Source organism: Acanthopagrus latus, chromosome 4 (genome assembly GCF_904848185.1).
Source record: "Acanthopagrus latus isolate v.2019 chromosome 4, fAcaLat1.1, whole genome shotgun sequence".
Taxonomy (NCBI): Eukaryota; Metazoa; Chordata; class Actinopteri; order Spariformes; family Sparidae; genus Acanthopagrus; species Acanthopagrus latus.
In genome coordinates, this window is record NC_051042.1 from 10,154,077 (window position 1) to 10,169,092 (window position 15,016).

The 15,016-nt window shown below is 40.1% G+C and overlaps 1 protein-coding gene across 2 annotated transcripts in view; it reads left to right on the forward strand.

Moving 5' to 3' along the window:
* si:ch211-186j3.6 (neural-cadherin) overlaps positions 1-15,016 on the forward strand; it is a 268,142-nt gene that overhangs the window by 197,120 nt on the left and 56,006 nt on the right. For both annotated transcript variants that reach the window (XM_037096548.1, XM_037096549.1), the window contains one exon: positions 13,217-13,344. In XM_037096548.1, the coding sequence (XP_036952443.1) occupies positions 13,217-13,344 (128 nt within the window). The remainder of the gene's footprint in view (positions 1-13,216; positions 13,345-15,016) is intronic.

A 15,016-nucleotide genomic window follows, 5' to 3' on the forward strand; every position in this document is an offset into this window, starting at 1 on the left:
CTTGCGGAGCCAGGATTCTAGAGTGCAGAGTGCTACGAAATACGTGAATCAGAGGCAAAAAGGCCACTTTCCTTGACAGCAATCAAATATGCTTAGCAACGGTCAATTGCACGAAAATAATTGACCCCCGAATGTTGGGAAGGCCCATTCGAGTGAATGGAGCAGTCTACAGCATTAAGAAGAGCCGTGTAATAACAGTGAAGCAGTAGTTGACTTATTATTTTTAGTTAGAGTAAACTTATTTTACCATTAGGAGCCATGGTAACAGGACAATATGTTCATGTGAGTTAAGAAAATGTGAGCTGTTGCTGTTTCTTGTGAACAAAATGCCATGGCGGGTTAACAGCATAGGAGAATAGACAGAAGCTTGTCACTGACTTTGCACTGTCATGTTCGAGTGTGTTATGAGTGTATTAGTTTATTAGTTAGCCCTGCAAGTGCAGTATAATCCCTTTTATCGCTAAGCCTCAGCTAAAGATTTTATAACAATTTTGTGCAGATTTATTTCAATGTACCACTTTCTGATGTGACCATGCAGCCGGAGAAAGATAGAAAACAAGAACACTGGCTCACAACTATTGGAGGACATACCAGCTTAAGCAAATTGCATATGCGGTCATCATATAGATAAGGCATATACACATGTATAGCACAAACTAGAGAAATCCATTGTACTTTATCTCCCAACATCCCTTTTTCATTTAGCCTGGAGAATAAGGTTTGTTAGTAGACAAGAACGGAAATCCATTTCAGGTTTAATTCCCTGTGTGTATTAACTTACCACGACCTGAAGATTAGGGAAGTGACAGTTACTCGTAAACAACTGCACACACACAAACGCACACACACACACGCACACACTGGATGATTCTGATCTTATTAAAGCTGACACCTCATGCATTTCAATGTGTGCTGCTTTGATTTTTTACACAACTGCTCATTTAGAAAAGAAGGAAATAGATTCGCAGTGGACAATCACTCACACAAAGTCCTGCTGCTAACTATAAAGCACACTGTGAATCATCATCAGAAGGCTCTGAAAATATTAGTAAACAGCGTTGACAGCAGGGATATCCTGATCCGATCATGTGATCGGCAATAGGGGCCGTGGTTTCAGACTCGATCAGAACTGGACGTTACATCGTGTGTGACGTTACTCTGGCAAACCTGTGGATAAAATGTCTGCCGTGTGGAAATAACTTAAATTAGATAGCAAAAGTTGTCCAACGGCGACATGTAACATCTGCAATACGGCCTGTATTCACTCAAGCGATACAGGTAAAGACATCGATGCAACAAGTGCTCGCGGATACTTTCAAAAGGACAGAGAAATGGCCAAAAACATTAGAAAGAAGGTAATTAAATTAAAAGCTCTGGATAACCAGCTCATCTCCGTGGTAGAGGATCAGGGTTTTCTTCGTCACTAAATATTAAAGGACTCGGATAGGATCGGGGTAAAAAATAAAACCCTGATCGGGACATCCCTAGTCGACAGGGTTACATATCTAGCTCTTTGGGGAAAATGCAGGTCTTTTCTTTTGTTGCTGTGGTAATATTGTTGAAGTCTGAAGACAATAAAGCTTGCTGAACTGAGGGCGGCAGGCTGGAATTATAGTCAGACGGAAACAGGAACAAAATGTTTTGTACGTCTCGGTATATTTAGTGTTTTAATCTGAGAGACTAACGCCTCCTTGTCTCTCTTGCTACTTCTTTCCTTGCGTTGGTCCTCTCTCCTGGGAAAGATGCTGTTGTTCCATCACTGCCAAAGTAATATGTGTGGGAGGCTAGGTCTGCCTGGAGAGTCGGATGTGCTGTGTGTTCCTCTCTGTGTGTGTCTGCATGAGTGCAATTTGTTTGTGCTGGCAAGTTTTTTTAGTGTAAATCCTAAATTATTTCTTCAGCTCGTAGCTGGTTTGCGTTACATGTGCATCTGAAAGCCACCCAGCGTGTGTTATTGGATCTTAAAGAGTTAATGTGTTTGTGGAGTTGAGGCTGATTTGTCACTGTGCAGAGCGTAATTAGAGTCAGCCTGTACATATTTAGAGCTCTAATTAACTTGTTTCAAGGTTCACCTACTGCATGTGACAAATTCACTGGCAAGCCTACGCTGTGCTGGGCCTTAATAAACTGCATTATAGTATGGATGTGTATGTATGTAATGTAATGTGATGTCTATCAAGGCCTTTTTTCCAATATTTGCAGATGGAAAAGCTGCTTAAATGATCACGTGTGCCAGTAATCTCTTCACTGATTTTTTTTTTCTTTTTTTACTGTCTCATTACCCAAAAATGACTATTATCCATTGATAGCATTAGCAATACCGTTTCAGGATTATTCTGATTTATTACAACTTGGGCGTCATAATCATAGATTTTGCTATCATGTCTATTGGTGGTGCTAAGCATTTGCTGGGATCTGGAAACACTGCAACCTTACTCAAACAAAGTCCAGTCGGCACCCTGAATTGTAGGTCCTCCGTTTATCCCCTATACATTACCTGTTTATCATAGAGTTTATGAACTGGCAATGCATCACTTTCAGTTGCCATCAAGTACAGAGCAGACCTGGTACCTGAGTGCTGGTCTGTAAAATGTGATGGATATTCTTATAGTTCACCTTTGTGTTCTCTTTCAAATGAGTTTGGGCATTTGTTTACATCCAACTGTCAGATAATAACAGTTGAATATCCAGTTTTAACTAAATCAGAGTATCTTTGAAGACCATTGTGACGCAAGATTTCCTTCCCATCCTTCCATTTAACCGTTTAACCAACAACCACTTCCAGAGCAACTGATGATAATTTTTACAATTAAAACTTTTTTTAGGCAAATTGCACCATGGTTATTCTGGACCAGTCCATCCACAATGCACAGTAGATTATGTCTTAGGTTGGACACCTAATGCACGAACCCATCTGATATACAAATATTAAAAATTGCATTACCCCGCCACAGTCCGGGACGAACCTCCATCATATCTGATATGAGCAACACTGAATGACCAATATCAGATTTTTAATAAAAAGGATAATATTGGCACTATATATTGCAGTTGCCCACCGATACTACAAATCATATATCCGACTTATCTAACAATACATCTCACTTTTTTTTTTACGCTTATTAGATATGAGAGGAACAGAAGGGAGTGAAGTACTGAATACACTGTACAATGCGAGTTCAGTTGGGGTACATCAAAATAAAAGAAAACGCCGTAAAAATCACTCTCACTGTCCTCGCGTACCACCGAGCTGATTAGATCACATTTAATTGCAGAGCGTATACAGGCCAAAAGTTCAAACTAAAACAAAACGCGCTAATGAAGCTTGGAGTTCTGTTTGATTTTCAGACAAAGCAAGACACAATCAACCATTTAACAGTGAACAAATAACATAAGGAACAAAGAGGAAGAGTGGCGAGGATAAAGCACAATGTTCATGTGGTACCACTGTTTATTTTTAGGGTTGACTCAGGGTGACTTAGAGTTGGTTTCCTTCCCCAGAATCTGAGCTCGTCTTCTCTAAAAGAACAAAAACAACAACTATTTGATTAAATAGGCTTATCGAGTCACAAGGGAAATGCTTTTTAACGTCAGCCTATGAACACAGCTTCAAACACGCACTGCTCAAGAGCCATATTGGATTGATGTGCGAACACGATGGGAATCAGACAAAATGGAGTGATTCACTCCTAAATCAAACACACAGTGAACGGAGTCCTGAAGGTCTCACTCCAGCTGGAGTGCATAATTAGTACAAGAGCTGCGCTGGAAATGATAATGTAGGGGGAAACGTACTGTTCCTCTGGCACGCTAAAGCGTAGTTTGAAAAGGGTACACAATAATCATTTCAGGTTACACAGGGAGTTGAAGGGAATGAGAGGTGATATTTAAGAGACGAAATATGGATTTGAAGGAACATTGGGGCATGAAAAGCAGACATAAAGAAATGTCAGGTGGCTGTCAAGGAGACTGATCTGTAGCCTGACCTGCTTTTTCATTTACGAATGTCAAATGGCATAGGAGAAGCCACTAATATACCTCCTCGATTTTCGGTTCGGTACGTTGTTCACCTTGTTATTAAGGCTTGTTAAGTGATTCTGCCCATTGAGCCTGATCATATTCCCCACTGCTTCACACACACATTTCTGCACACAGACCTTCGGCTTCTTATTGAGATGCTGGTTTGCCTTTCCAAAGCTGCCCACTCATCCACCCTTTTATCCTGCCGCAGGGCAGCTGTACCAAGCCAGCCCTGCTGTGTAGGCCAGAGAAGGTGTAAGGCAGTCTCTCACACACACACACACACACAAACACATACTGCACCCAATCTCTGGCCGCTGGGAGAGAAGAGATTACATGGTTATAACACAACTGGTGTACTGTGTGTGTGTGTGTGTGTGTGTGTGTGTGTGTGTGTGTGTGTGTGTGTGTGCGTGCGTGCGTGCATGCGTGCGCGCAGATAGGGCATACTAATACCCATACCTAGGTTGACCTCATGTTTGCTAGGTAAGATCAGAACATTGATTGTTTCTTTGTACCCATTTACTTTCACCAAAAAGTGCATGCTCATTAATTTGTGAAGCCTTGCATTTCCATAAAGGCATTCTGAGTTTAGGACAGGCATCTTTGCAGAGAGTTCAGGCTCAGTTTGTTCCAAGCTAAGCTCTTGTAACACATTGTCATGCATGGAGCGCATCCAAATTCCCTCCATAAAAGAACAGCATTTCAAAGAACAATATTTACATTTTATGGAACAATACTGTTTAGGTATTTTATTCATGAGTTTAGAGTAAGCTTTTAAAGTAAGTGATCATGGAGTGAAGCCTATGACACAAACACCACAAATGTACCAGCCTAACTGAGCTGCTTTTGTCATCAAACACTTATGATAAATATCAGGACATTTTCCAGAACTGTTGGTTTGGGGTTAATGAGTTATTTTTATATATGGAATCTGCTGTGACAACAGAATAACAAAATGCAAATACACAGCCCAACCTTTGCAGCATACTGTATTTGCATTCTAATTTTATTGAGCATAATCATTAGTTTGGCTGGAAACCATTATCATCAACTTGCACTTTAGAATAACTAATAAGCATTTACAGCTAATAACAATGCTGGCACACACTTTATATTTTTAATGAATTTCCAGTTGTTTGTTTAAAGCTGCTTTTGTGCCACACCACAAGGCTGACACCAGCGACAACAAATACACGAACAGTTGTTGACATTTGCATTGTGTCCAGCTTGTGTCAAATACGATTAGGTTAAAGAAAGCTTAACATTCACCACTTCCTACGTGTATATTTAAGCCCCAATCGTTTCCAGTGAACAAGCTCCCTTGCTTCCATTTTCACATAACATTTTTGACAAGTATTGCTCAGTCCCAGCTGCCTCAACACCTGTCTCACTTGAGTTTACTTTGACATCGTCACAACCCTCCTGTCACCATTATCTGGGCTTTAAATGCTTGCAGTAGGTATATATACACTACCATCACGGTCAGGTGAATATAAGAATAAGTTGTATTTCATTTAAGTTGTTGAGTGCATGTAGATAAGACAAATGTTTTCAAGTGGTAATTAAAAGTGGGACATTGTTTCTGACATCTTGGATATACCTCAAGGGGATGTCAGTATAATAGAATACACTCAAACAGTTGGTTAAACTTGTGGCGACATATATCAGCTCTGCTTAGAAAAAACAGAAAACCATGAAAATACATGTTAAAACGTGTATTACCTCCAGTCCCCCTTAAACTACAATGTGACAGCTTTTCGTCATTTTAAATGATGAGTCTTATAGGTGTTGGTAGGTGTATTTAGTTTTCATTTAGACATAGCCAGGCTAGCTGCTTCCAACTGCTCCCAGTCTTGATGTTAATTTAAGCTAGTTGATGGCTTGCAGGGCGTTCATATTTACAACGTAGACGTGACAGAGGTATTGATCTTCCCATGCAACAATAAATGACTGAACATTCTTCAATCATCCCCTTTTTTTTTGTATTGACTATTTGTTATAAAAAATCAATGTTCACCAATATTAATTCTGATTATATCAGGGTTTATATGTATATGTACAAAAGGGACACTACATCATTCCTCCAGGTCTTGCACTTTTGCTGGTCATCAGATATAGACAGCTTTATCAATACTCCTGACATAACACATATATTGTTGTTGGCATCACAACACCATGACTTGATCAGGAAATGCAACACTTCGACTCCATCTATATTAAGGAGTTTAATCATCACGGTAATGATTTGTGTCCAGCGAGATCAACAATAAATGTCAAATGTGGCCGGAAGTGTTCTTGCTCAGAGATGCTACAGCAAACACAGGGCTGCCCTCTCACACAAACTCACACACACGCAAAAACCAGAGGCCAGTGCTTGTTCAATCAATACACAGATTAACAAGACAAATTTAATTTGTGTAATTACAGCGCCTTTGTCGAATGGAAAAAAAAAAAAAAAGTTTGCCAGCAGGGGTGAGATAAGGATTGGCGGGAGTGTGTATTTAGTTTTTAACTCCTCCCTTGAACCAAGAAGAACATATACTTACACTTTATATGGTTGGACATATGGTGCTACTATCAGAAAAGCGGATTTAATGGTGACAAAAGTCCATAAGGCGAACAAAAAGGATAAAGCAAGCAAGCAGCGGCATACATACAGATTCACTCTGACATTAGGATCTGTTTCCACAGAGCTGTTTGTAGCATTACCCCCCAGCTTAGCACTGCTACAGCTTTCGAATAGGAACTGCTGCTGGTTGCAGAGATCCAATATGGGTCGGCTGCGGGGCCGGCTAGCTAGCTGACAGATCGTTTATAGAAGAAGCTCTCTCCGCTCTGCACTCGCTGCATCGCCTGCTGATTCGTACACGGGCTGACTTCTGCGGGCATTAGCGTATACGTATGTGACTGCCTGCGCGTGTGTGCGTGGGTGGGTGATGAGTGGGTGTGTGTGTGTGTGTGTGTGTGTGTGTGTGTAGCAGTGTGATTTGTAATGCTGTTTATGCAGTCCATATGCTCTCGGTTTGACTCCTGTGTATCCTCAGGCCGTCAGAAGAGGAGGACATTTTTCATATTTAAGAGCCCCCAACTCTGTGGGAGTTCAAGCTCTCCTTGCACACAAAGCACACACATTTACTTTCATGTACTCTCTCTCTCTCTCTCTCTCTCTCTCTCTCTCTCTCTCTCTCTCTCTCTCTCTCTCTCTCTCTCTCTCTCTCTGTCTGTCTCTTGTCTGTCTCAGAGTAGGAGGTAATGAATTACGTATGAGTAGCAGAAAAGAAGCCTGGTTGTGTAGATGAGCCCTTTAAGAGCAAAGTCTTGTCCTAACCCTGGTACACCCAGAGCGTTTAAAAGGCGTGCCGACCCCTATGAAGATGCTCCCATTTGGCCTGCCAGCCCACTGTACTTCCAGCCAGCCTTTCTGGCGAAACTCTCACATTCTTTTCTTTGTTCACTTCTGTTTGTTTCGCTCTCCATAGCTCTTCCCCTCAGCTCAGCTTAATTTAACTTACTTCTCTAAAGCTGTAAAAGAGAAAGTCGACGGTCCTTATGGCTAGCAAAACATGTGATGCTGGCCATCAGAACAATTATTTGTATGCTTTGAATTTTGTTTTAATCTAACTATAAGGCTGTATTTTTTTTAAGTGCCGTCTCATAGGCAACTGGACGTGTTTCAGTTTCCAACTGTTGTCTACGATACAGCACTTAGAAATACCATGACCTAGATGACAAAATATAAGGCTGTATGATTTTTAATACCAAAGTGTTTGTTAGTGCATAAGACATTTGTATTTTATTTCTACCTTATCCAGCAGGCAACAACGTTCTGTTCATATGCATCTATGGAATCAAGCAAAAGAAATGAGATGTGGCTGCGAGATCACCAGTCTGACTTTTCTCTCCAGATGCAAATTCCAGTACCTTAATTCAGGGTGTGCACTGGATACTGATATGGGATGGTTGTGGGTCCTCACATGTTTGTGTTCACTAAGCCAGCGTTGCTGCTGCAGTGCAGCACCTGCCTGCCCTTTCTGTTTACATGGAGTTTGCCCTTGATAATTATTAATAAATATGCTGACATGATTTTCTGTCATGTTTTGAAAAGAGACGGCGGGAAGGAGGGAAAGGAAAAAAAAAAAGGAATTGCCCTTCAAATGTTGTGTGTATTTTCTTCATGTCTGTCAGATATTTTACAGAAACCGACATTTAAACTCTAGTATAACACTGGTGTGATCTCAAAATGAGAAAAAAAAAAAAAATACTGTTTTCAGGTCTACTTTTGCTTGAACCATGCGTGTTTCGAGGTAAAAATAGATGCGACTCCGAATCTCTAGATGAAGCGGTGCTGCAGCTTTGTTTGACACGCGCGTGAGACACGTGACTCACGCAGCCAATGTAGCCGTTAAAACACGTTAACACGGGTGCCGAAATGAAAAGCAATACGTAACGCCTCACAAAGGCGCCGTTCACGCATCCAGCGTTGCCAGCTTGTCAGGAGGCAGAGCGGGTCATCCACTAATCAGATGGTCAGTAGTTTGCGCCTCCATTTCAAGCGGAGCATTCTTGGTACTAAAGTGTTTCTTGATGTTGAAACATGCTGAATCACAAATTGCTTTGCTGTGGGTGTGAATGTCTGAGAAAATAAATATTATGGGATGCTTTGAATAGAAAGCACTGTATGGCCGGCGCCTTGTAAGGCAGTCTTTGCCATCAGTGTATGAATGTGTGTATATGTTAAAGTGCTCTGACTGGTTGGTAGACCCGAAAAGTGGTATATAAGTGCAGGCCAATTTCTATCCAGTTCCCTTTTTTTTTTTTTTTCTTTTTTTTCCAAACTGTGTACAACACGTTCTTCTTCTAACCAAAAGTTTTTTACAGGGCTCCTCTGAAGTGATTTCTTGTTTTTGTTTTTTTTTTTTCAAATTTTTTGCTCCTTGTTTTCTGAGCTCCTCTCTTCTCAAGTTTTCTTATACATCTAGTTCAAATCAAACATAACTTCCTCCATGCAATGTTTACAACTGCTCCCAGAAAAAGTGTTGAGAATGTACTACTAGAAAAAACTATAGATCAGACCTTTGTTAACACTGGCTGTCTGATGAGACATCATCCAACATTGGGTTTCACATTAAAGGGAAATTCCGGTGTAAGTTTAATCCATGGTCTAACACACCTTGACACCGAGTATGACCCCCCCCCACGAGAGCTAAAGTTTGCGGACCACTAGCTTACGTAGTTTTAGCATCCACGAAAACGACTGCACAGCAACAATTTCAGGTTCCTTTTAGTCTATTATGATTATGGGGTCCCCTTCTTGTGTCCCAGTTGAATAGGTTAACAATCATTATGGATTACAGATATGTATTTCATTGTAACTGACGGACATTATCTGTCCTGCTTCCAGTCCCACTTTCATAGTTTCTATATAATGAGATAACAGAATTTGCCATCTGATTCAGAGCATTACATTAACACACATCTCTTTTCAATTCCATCTTTTTTTTGATTACTTCAAAATATTTGAATAGTGCATACTGTGAACATTTCAATTGTTTCATTCATATTCCTGCGCAGAAAAGCTGATATTGTTGTTTTTTGTTTTGTTTTTTTTATATATATATATTTTTTTTTTTTTTAATTTATATATTTAATCACAGTCAATTTTCTATGTATTCTCCCTCATCTGCATTGCTTGCTCTCTGTCTTTTTTTGTATTTTTCTACTTGCAATGTTTATGCACCGACACATAAAGGCAAAAAAAAAACCCCTTTGTTGAAAACCTACTTGGCAACAAACTTGACTTGATTGCGATACGACACCGTTTGGTAAAAATCTGTGCCAGTTTCATTACAGATTTTGGAAGACAGCGTTGATGAATAATTCAGGTTCATAACATTCTTTGTTGGAGACAAAGAACATTTAAGTCACACGGCTTGAATTGCTTCAAACCTGTTCAGCTCATTAACAAAAATAATATAAAAGTCATTAAATCAATCAACAAAGCAAAACTTGACTCTCACTCCTTTGATGAAGTTAGAGGACTGCAGCGTCTATCAGCTCAGATTCTCTCTTTCTTTGCTGCCTCCATCTGCTTTCTATTTGTTCTCTCTTTGATCCATCATCATTTTCTTCTCTACTCATCATCTTCATTTTTTCCCCCTTTGTTTTGTCTACATTGTTAATTTCTCATTTATTTCCCTCACTGTCTGTCTTCCCACCTGTCATCTGTCATCCTGTAGTTGGCTTTCTTCCCAGCTTCACCGTTCGATCACTAATCCTAATCTTTCCTCTCTAAATCGCCACACTTGTTTTGTCCTCCTCCACTCTCACTTTTTTTTTTTTCATTTCTTGCTCCCCTCTACAGCTCCCTCTTATTTCTTCCTGCCTTACTTTGGCTCTCACAGCCCCTTTGTTGCTCCCATTGCTTCTTCTTTTTTTTTTTCCCTCTCACTCTCACTCTTTCTCTCGCGATCGCTTTCTTCTTGCTGCTTCACTTCACCCCTGCGTTCCTCCTTTGAGACCTCAGAAGTCTGCGTTCGTCTCTTGGGAAAATGTCACGTCAATCTTGACAAGAAGTCTCTACAGCTGTGCCAGATGATTGGTTGGTCAATACAGCTTTTAACTGTTTTTGGCTGGCTTGTCTGTGTGAGTGTGCATGTGCAGAAATGCACATTGTCAGATCTTTTGTGGCCCTGAGTGTACTGCCAGCTCAGACTTATCTGGCTGCCCCAGTGTGGGTGTAAAGGGAGAGTTGTGATGATAGTGTTAGCATACACTGGGGTTCATGAAAGAAGGAAAATGCCCCTTGACGGTAGAGAGGGGGGCAGCTTGAAGAATGGAAACTGAAAGACTGAGATATATGAGACGAAAAAGAAAAAAAAAAAAGAAAAAAATAAGTGAGGGATCCCACGCGGCCCAGTAAATGAGAGAAGGGAATGAATGAGGTTACAGAGATGTGGGGGGGAGTGACAAAGTGTCCAAGTTAAACAAAGGAGGGAGACTTTGGATTAAATTGATATATTGAATTTACTCTGTTCTTTTCTTCAATTGTCTGGCCTCAACCAATGTATTAAAATTAATTGGCTCATTCCTGAAGTGCAGCAGAAACTCATCTTTCAGCTGGAGTGCCTTAAATCAACTTGCAGGTAATTGAAGGGAAGCTGAGAGTAAAAGAGAGGCTAACAACAAACTTTGCACTCACTGTTATTTGAAAAACAGCGGTGTCAGGGTTTTGATTTTCTTTTTTTTTTGCTTTACCCATATTAATGGCAGCATAATGAAGTACGGGTTACTCATCACAAAGGTGCATCTTAGCCTTGACAAGGCAATTTGAGAGGAGCAGTGCTCAACAACACCTAATTGCATCTGGCTCAAGGTGAAAATGTGGCAAGATTCATGATATGAAGTCATATGAGAAGGTGGTGATAAAGTTGTTGCACACAAACAACAAGAATCAACACATCTCAGTACATGTCATAAGTAAGCCTTGTAGGAAAAACAAAAAAAAAGTGGCTTCTCAAAGGCACAGTAAAAAGCAAAATGTCAGTAGAAAGCATTTGTGAATTATTTGAAAGCAGCACATTGCAAAAACGTCAGTTACGGTGAAAAGTTAATGAAAGAGTGAAGCACGGCACGAGGTAAAAGAGAGAGACGGGAGATGAAAGAGTGCTGACAGACAGAATGACATCGCGAGAGATGCAGTGAGACGGATGACGAAAGCTCAGCTGAAGTCAGACACACGGGGGGGGTGGAACAGCACTAAGGAGAGATTTTGATTCTTGTCGGGCCTCTTTTGAATTCCAGCTTCTACTGACTTGAGCATGAAGACATGTGTCATACCGTGGAAGTTGGCGAGATTCACACCGAAGTTTTATCTCTGTTGATTATAATTGCAGCACATGTACCGTCACTGTTTCGGTTTGCTTGAATATGAGTTAGCCAGGAAAGTTACAGATGAGAGTCCTGAAAATGACACACAAGAACATTGGACTTGGACTTTTTCATTGGAAAGTGACCCCCTTGTTCAGTCAGTGGGAGTGAGGTTTAACCTAGCAGCAGGGAAAATCAGGAACAACAAGCTAATGGGCATGAACTGTAACGGCCGATTATTATTTTTTAATTGAGTACAGCCAACAGAGACACTCTGCAGTCTTGACATAAGCCATAATTTCAAATCAGCATAATTACAACATTTTTTGTTTATGCTACTGCAGTCACAGTTGTTTTCTTTTCCACATTTCTTGTCAGTTGTGGCTCAGACTTCACCATAAGTTTAGTTTGTGTTGCCACTGCCACAAAAAAAATAAAGACTGGACCAATAAAAACAAAACGGAACAGTTTTTGATTCAACGATCCGTTTGGAAAGACTTCAGTCTTTGGATGGATTGCATTGGTCATTGCAGCTTTTATCTACATAACATATTACATGGTCAATCTGTATAAAGTGACAGTTTTATCCTTTTGACTTTACACAACAGGCCAGGAGAATATTTAATGATGTACTCTGTGGAAACCCTAAGAGGACTAAAATAGCTCAGTCAGTGTCCAAAATAGAGTCCAGAAATTGACATTTAGAATATCTGCGTCTGTAAATACAAGCTGCTGTGGCATGAAGAAGTCCCTGCAGCCTCCACAGTTTATAAGCAGGAACACCAAGATGCTTAGTGTTCAGTGTTATGTGTCTGCATGGATGTTTGAAGTTCAGCAGCTGTGATGATGGATTGCCGACGCTGGTCGGTGGACATGTGTTCCCATAATTCCTTACATATGGTGTCGTGCACACAAGCAGTCTTAGCCACTTCATTAACTTTTAATTTCCCATTTGAGTAGGTCAGAAAATAGAAAGTAATAACTTTTGTCTGATGTTTGTCAACTGCCGTGAGATGTGAAGAAAAAAAAAAAAAAAACAATATCACCACAGGCTCTGCGCAATAATCCTCATTAAAGCTAATATGCAGAGACAATATCAGCAATTTGGAAAGTTACATACCTCATTGTCAGTAAGCACTATAAGATAAGACACCGTATACACTAGTTACATTTTGAGTTACCAGCACAGGTTGGTTGTCAACAGCTTCAAACCAAATCTATTGATTGCAGTTCTCTAAACTCAATCTTTCTTCAGCCCTGATGACTTCTAAGTAATCTCACCCCTCACCAGTCCTCCCTGTCTCCCTCTTTCTTTTTCTTCATCTAGAGCTAATAGATGGGACCCCCACGTTGAAAATCAACCACGGCTCTGGCACAGTGGTGCTACAGTTGCCAGGCAACGTAAACGTGGCAGACAGGCGATGGCATCGGCTGGATGTCCGCAGCAACAGCAAGGTGGGACTTTTTTTTTTTTTTTTTTACCTATTTAACACCAGCCACCATTTATTTGGCAACTAGGCTTCAAGCACTTTCATACTTTGCTATACTAGAAATGTTTCATCACTAAAGTTAAGAAATGTTACTCTGCATTAAATTCTTAGATTTGTAAATCAATGTAAGTTGGCTAGCAATTTATACTAATAGCTTTATTTATACTTTTTGCTCTCAAGTTGAATAAGACATGCCCATTGGTTATGCAAGGAAAGGTTTTACAAGAACATCTATAAGCAGGGCCTGAAATTTAGTTTTTCCCTGCCTCCTACTGTGGCAGGTAACTGAACATTTCTACTGACCTGACCTACTAACAGATTTTGTTTGCTGGAGTTGCTTTTAAAAATAAAGGTTAATATTTCTGTGAATTATGTATTTGACAGGTGCTAGAAACCATTTTAATCCGTCTATGAGCTCTCATTAAGAATAAATATGGTTATGTAAATGCCCAAAATGTATGATCTTTAAGGTTACACATAGGCATTTTCACAGACACATCATCTACAAAGTAGGAGAGAGTAGTGATTAACACGTTTATGAATGAGGCACAATGGCCGGTAAACAACTAACACACATATGGCTGCGCTGCGCCTATGTTGGCTTGATATGGGAACAGCTATACACTTAATGAACATCCACCCACAGCTTTGCCGGGTGAGTTTAAATCAGTTCAAACTCACTTGGCCTGCAGGTAATTATAAATGAATCTGACGCTGACATTGATTGGCTATACATTTGTCATGGGAAATTGTGTATAACACACAATTTGAATGCTTCTTGATGCCTAAAGATGCATAGTGAAAACTGAATCGCATCAGAATGTGGTTTGAGAATCTAAGCCACCAGAAAAGTGAACTCATCTTTGGCCATGCAGATTTTCTTATACTGCTTTTGGAGAAACTGATATGATATCTCTGTAACTGTAGCAGTGTCATTGCTAGTCTGCTCTATGTGGCTTTCTCCAATGGGAAGAAAATATAAAGCAGCAACATTTGTTTGCTTTAGTTAACCAGAATCAATTAGGAAACAAGTTACTGCAGTACTTCAGCTTTACATCTTGCTTTTGACATGCATGAAATCATATTTCGTAATATTGGACATACGTCTGTGTATTTACCACATTTATACTCTTATGCACTTGAGCCATAGTTCTGGCCATTTTTAAGTACAATTGTAAGAGCACCACTGCAAATCATTGTTAGTTAGACAAATTTATTAGAAAGATAAAATCTACCTGTTGGATTAATCCGAACACCAGTAGTCAGTGAACAAGCAGCACATAAAGTAGATCGGGGTATTCTGGAATTGAGAAACAGCAAAAAGTATTGCTGGGGTAATAATAGTTGTTTTGGAGCATGTCCATATTGAAACTAAATGTTATTTTCAGTTGGTGATCCTGTCATAACTGTGAATGTTCAGGTGACATTTCTGTTCATTGCAGCTTAGAGCTTAGGTTGCAAAATGTTTTCATGTCACATACTCCAAGTGCTGTATCACACATTTGGCTCCATGCAGGTCTATTTTAAATGACTATTAGGGACCCAAATGGGGACGATGTTAGTTGATGATTTAGTATTGTAGAAATGTCTGCACTGTACGCTCTGCAAAGGGAGATGATAGCGGCGAGAGTGAGACG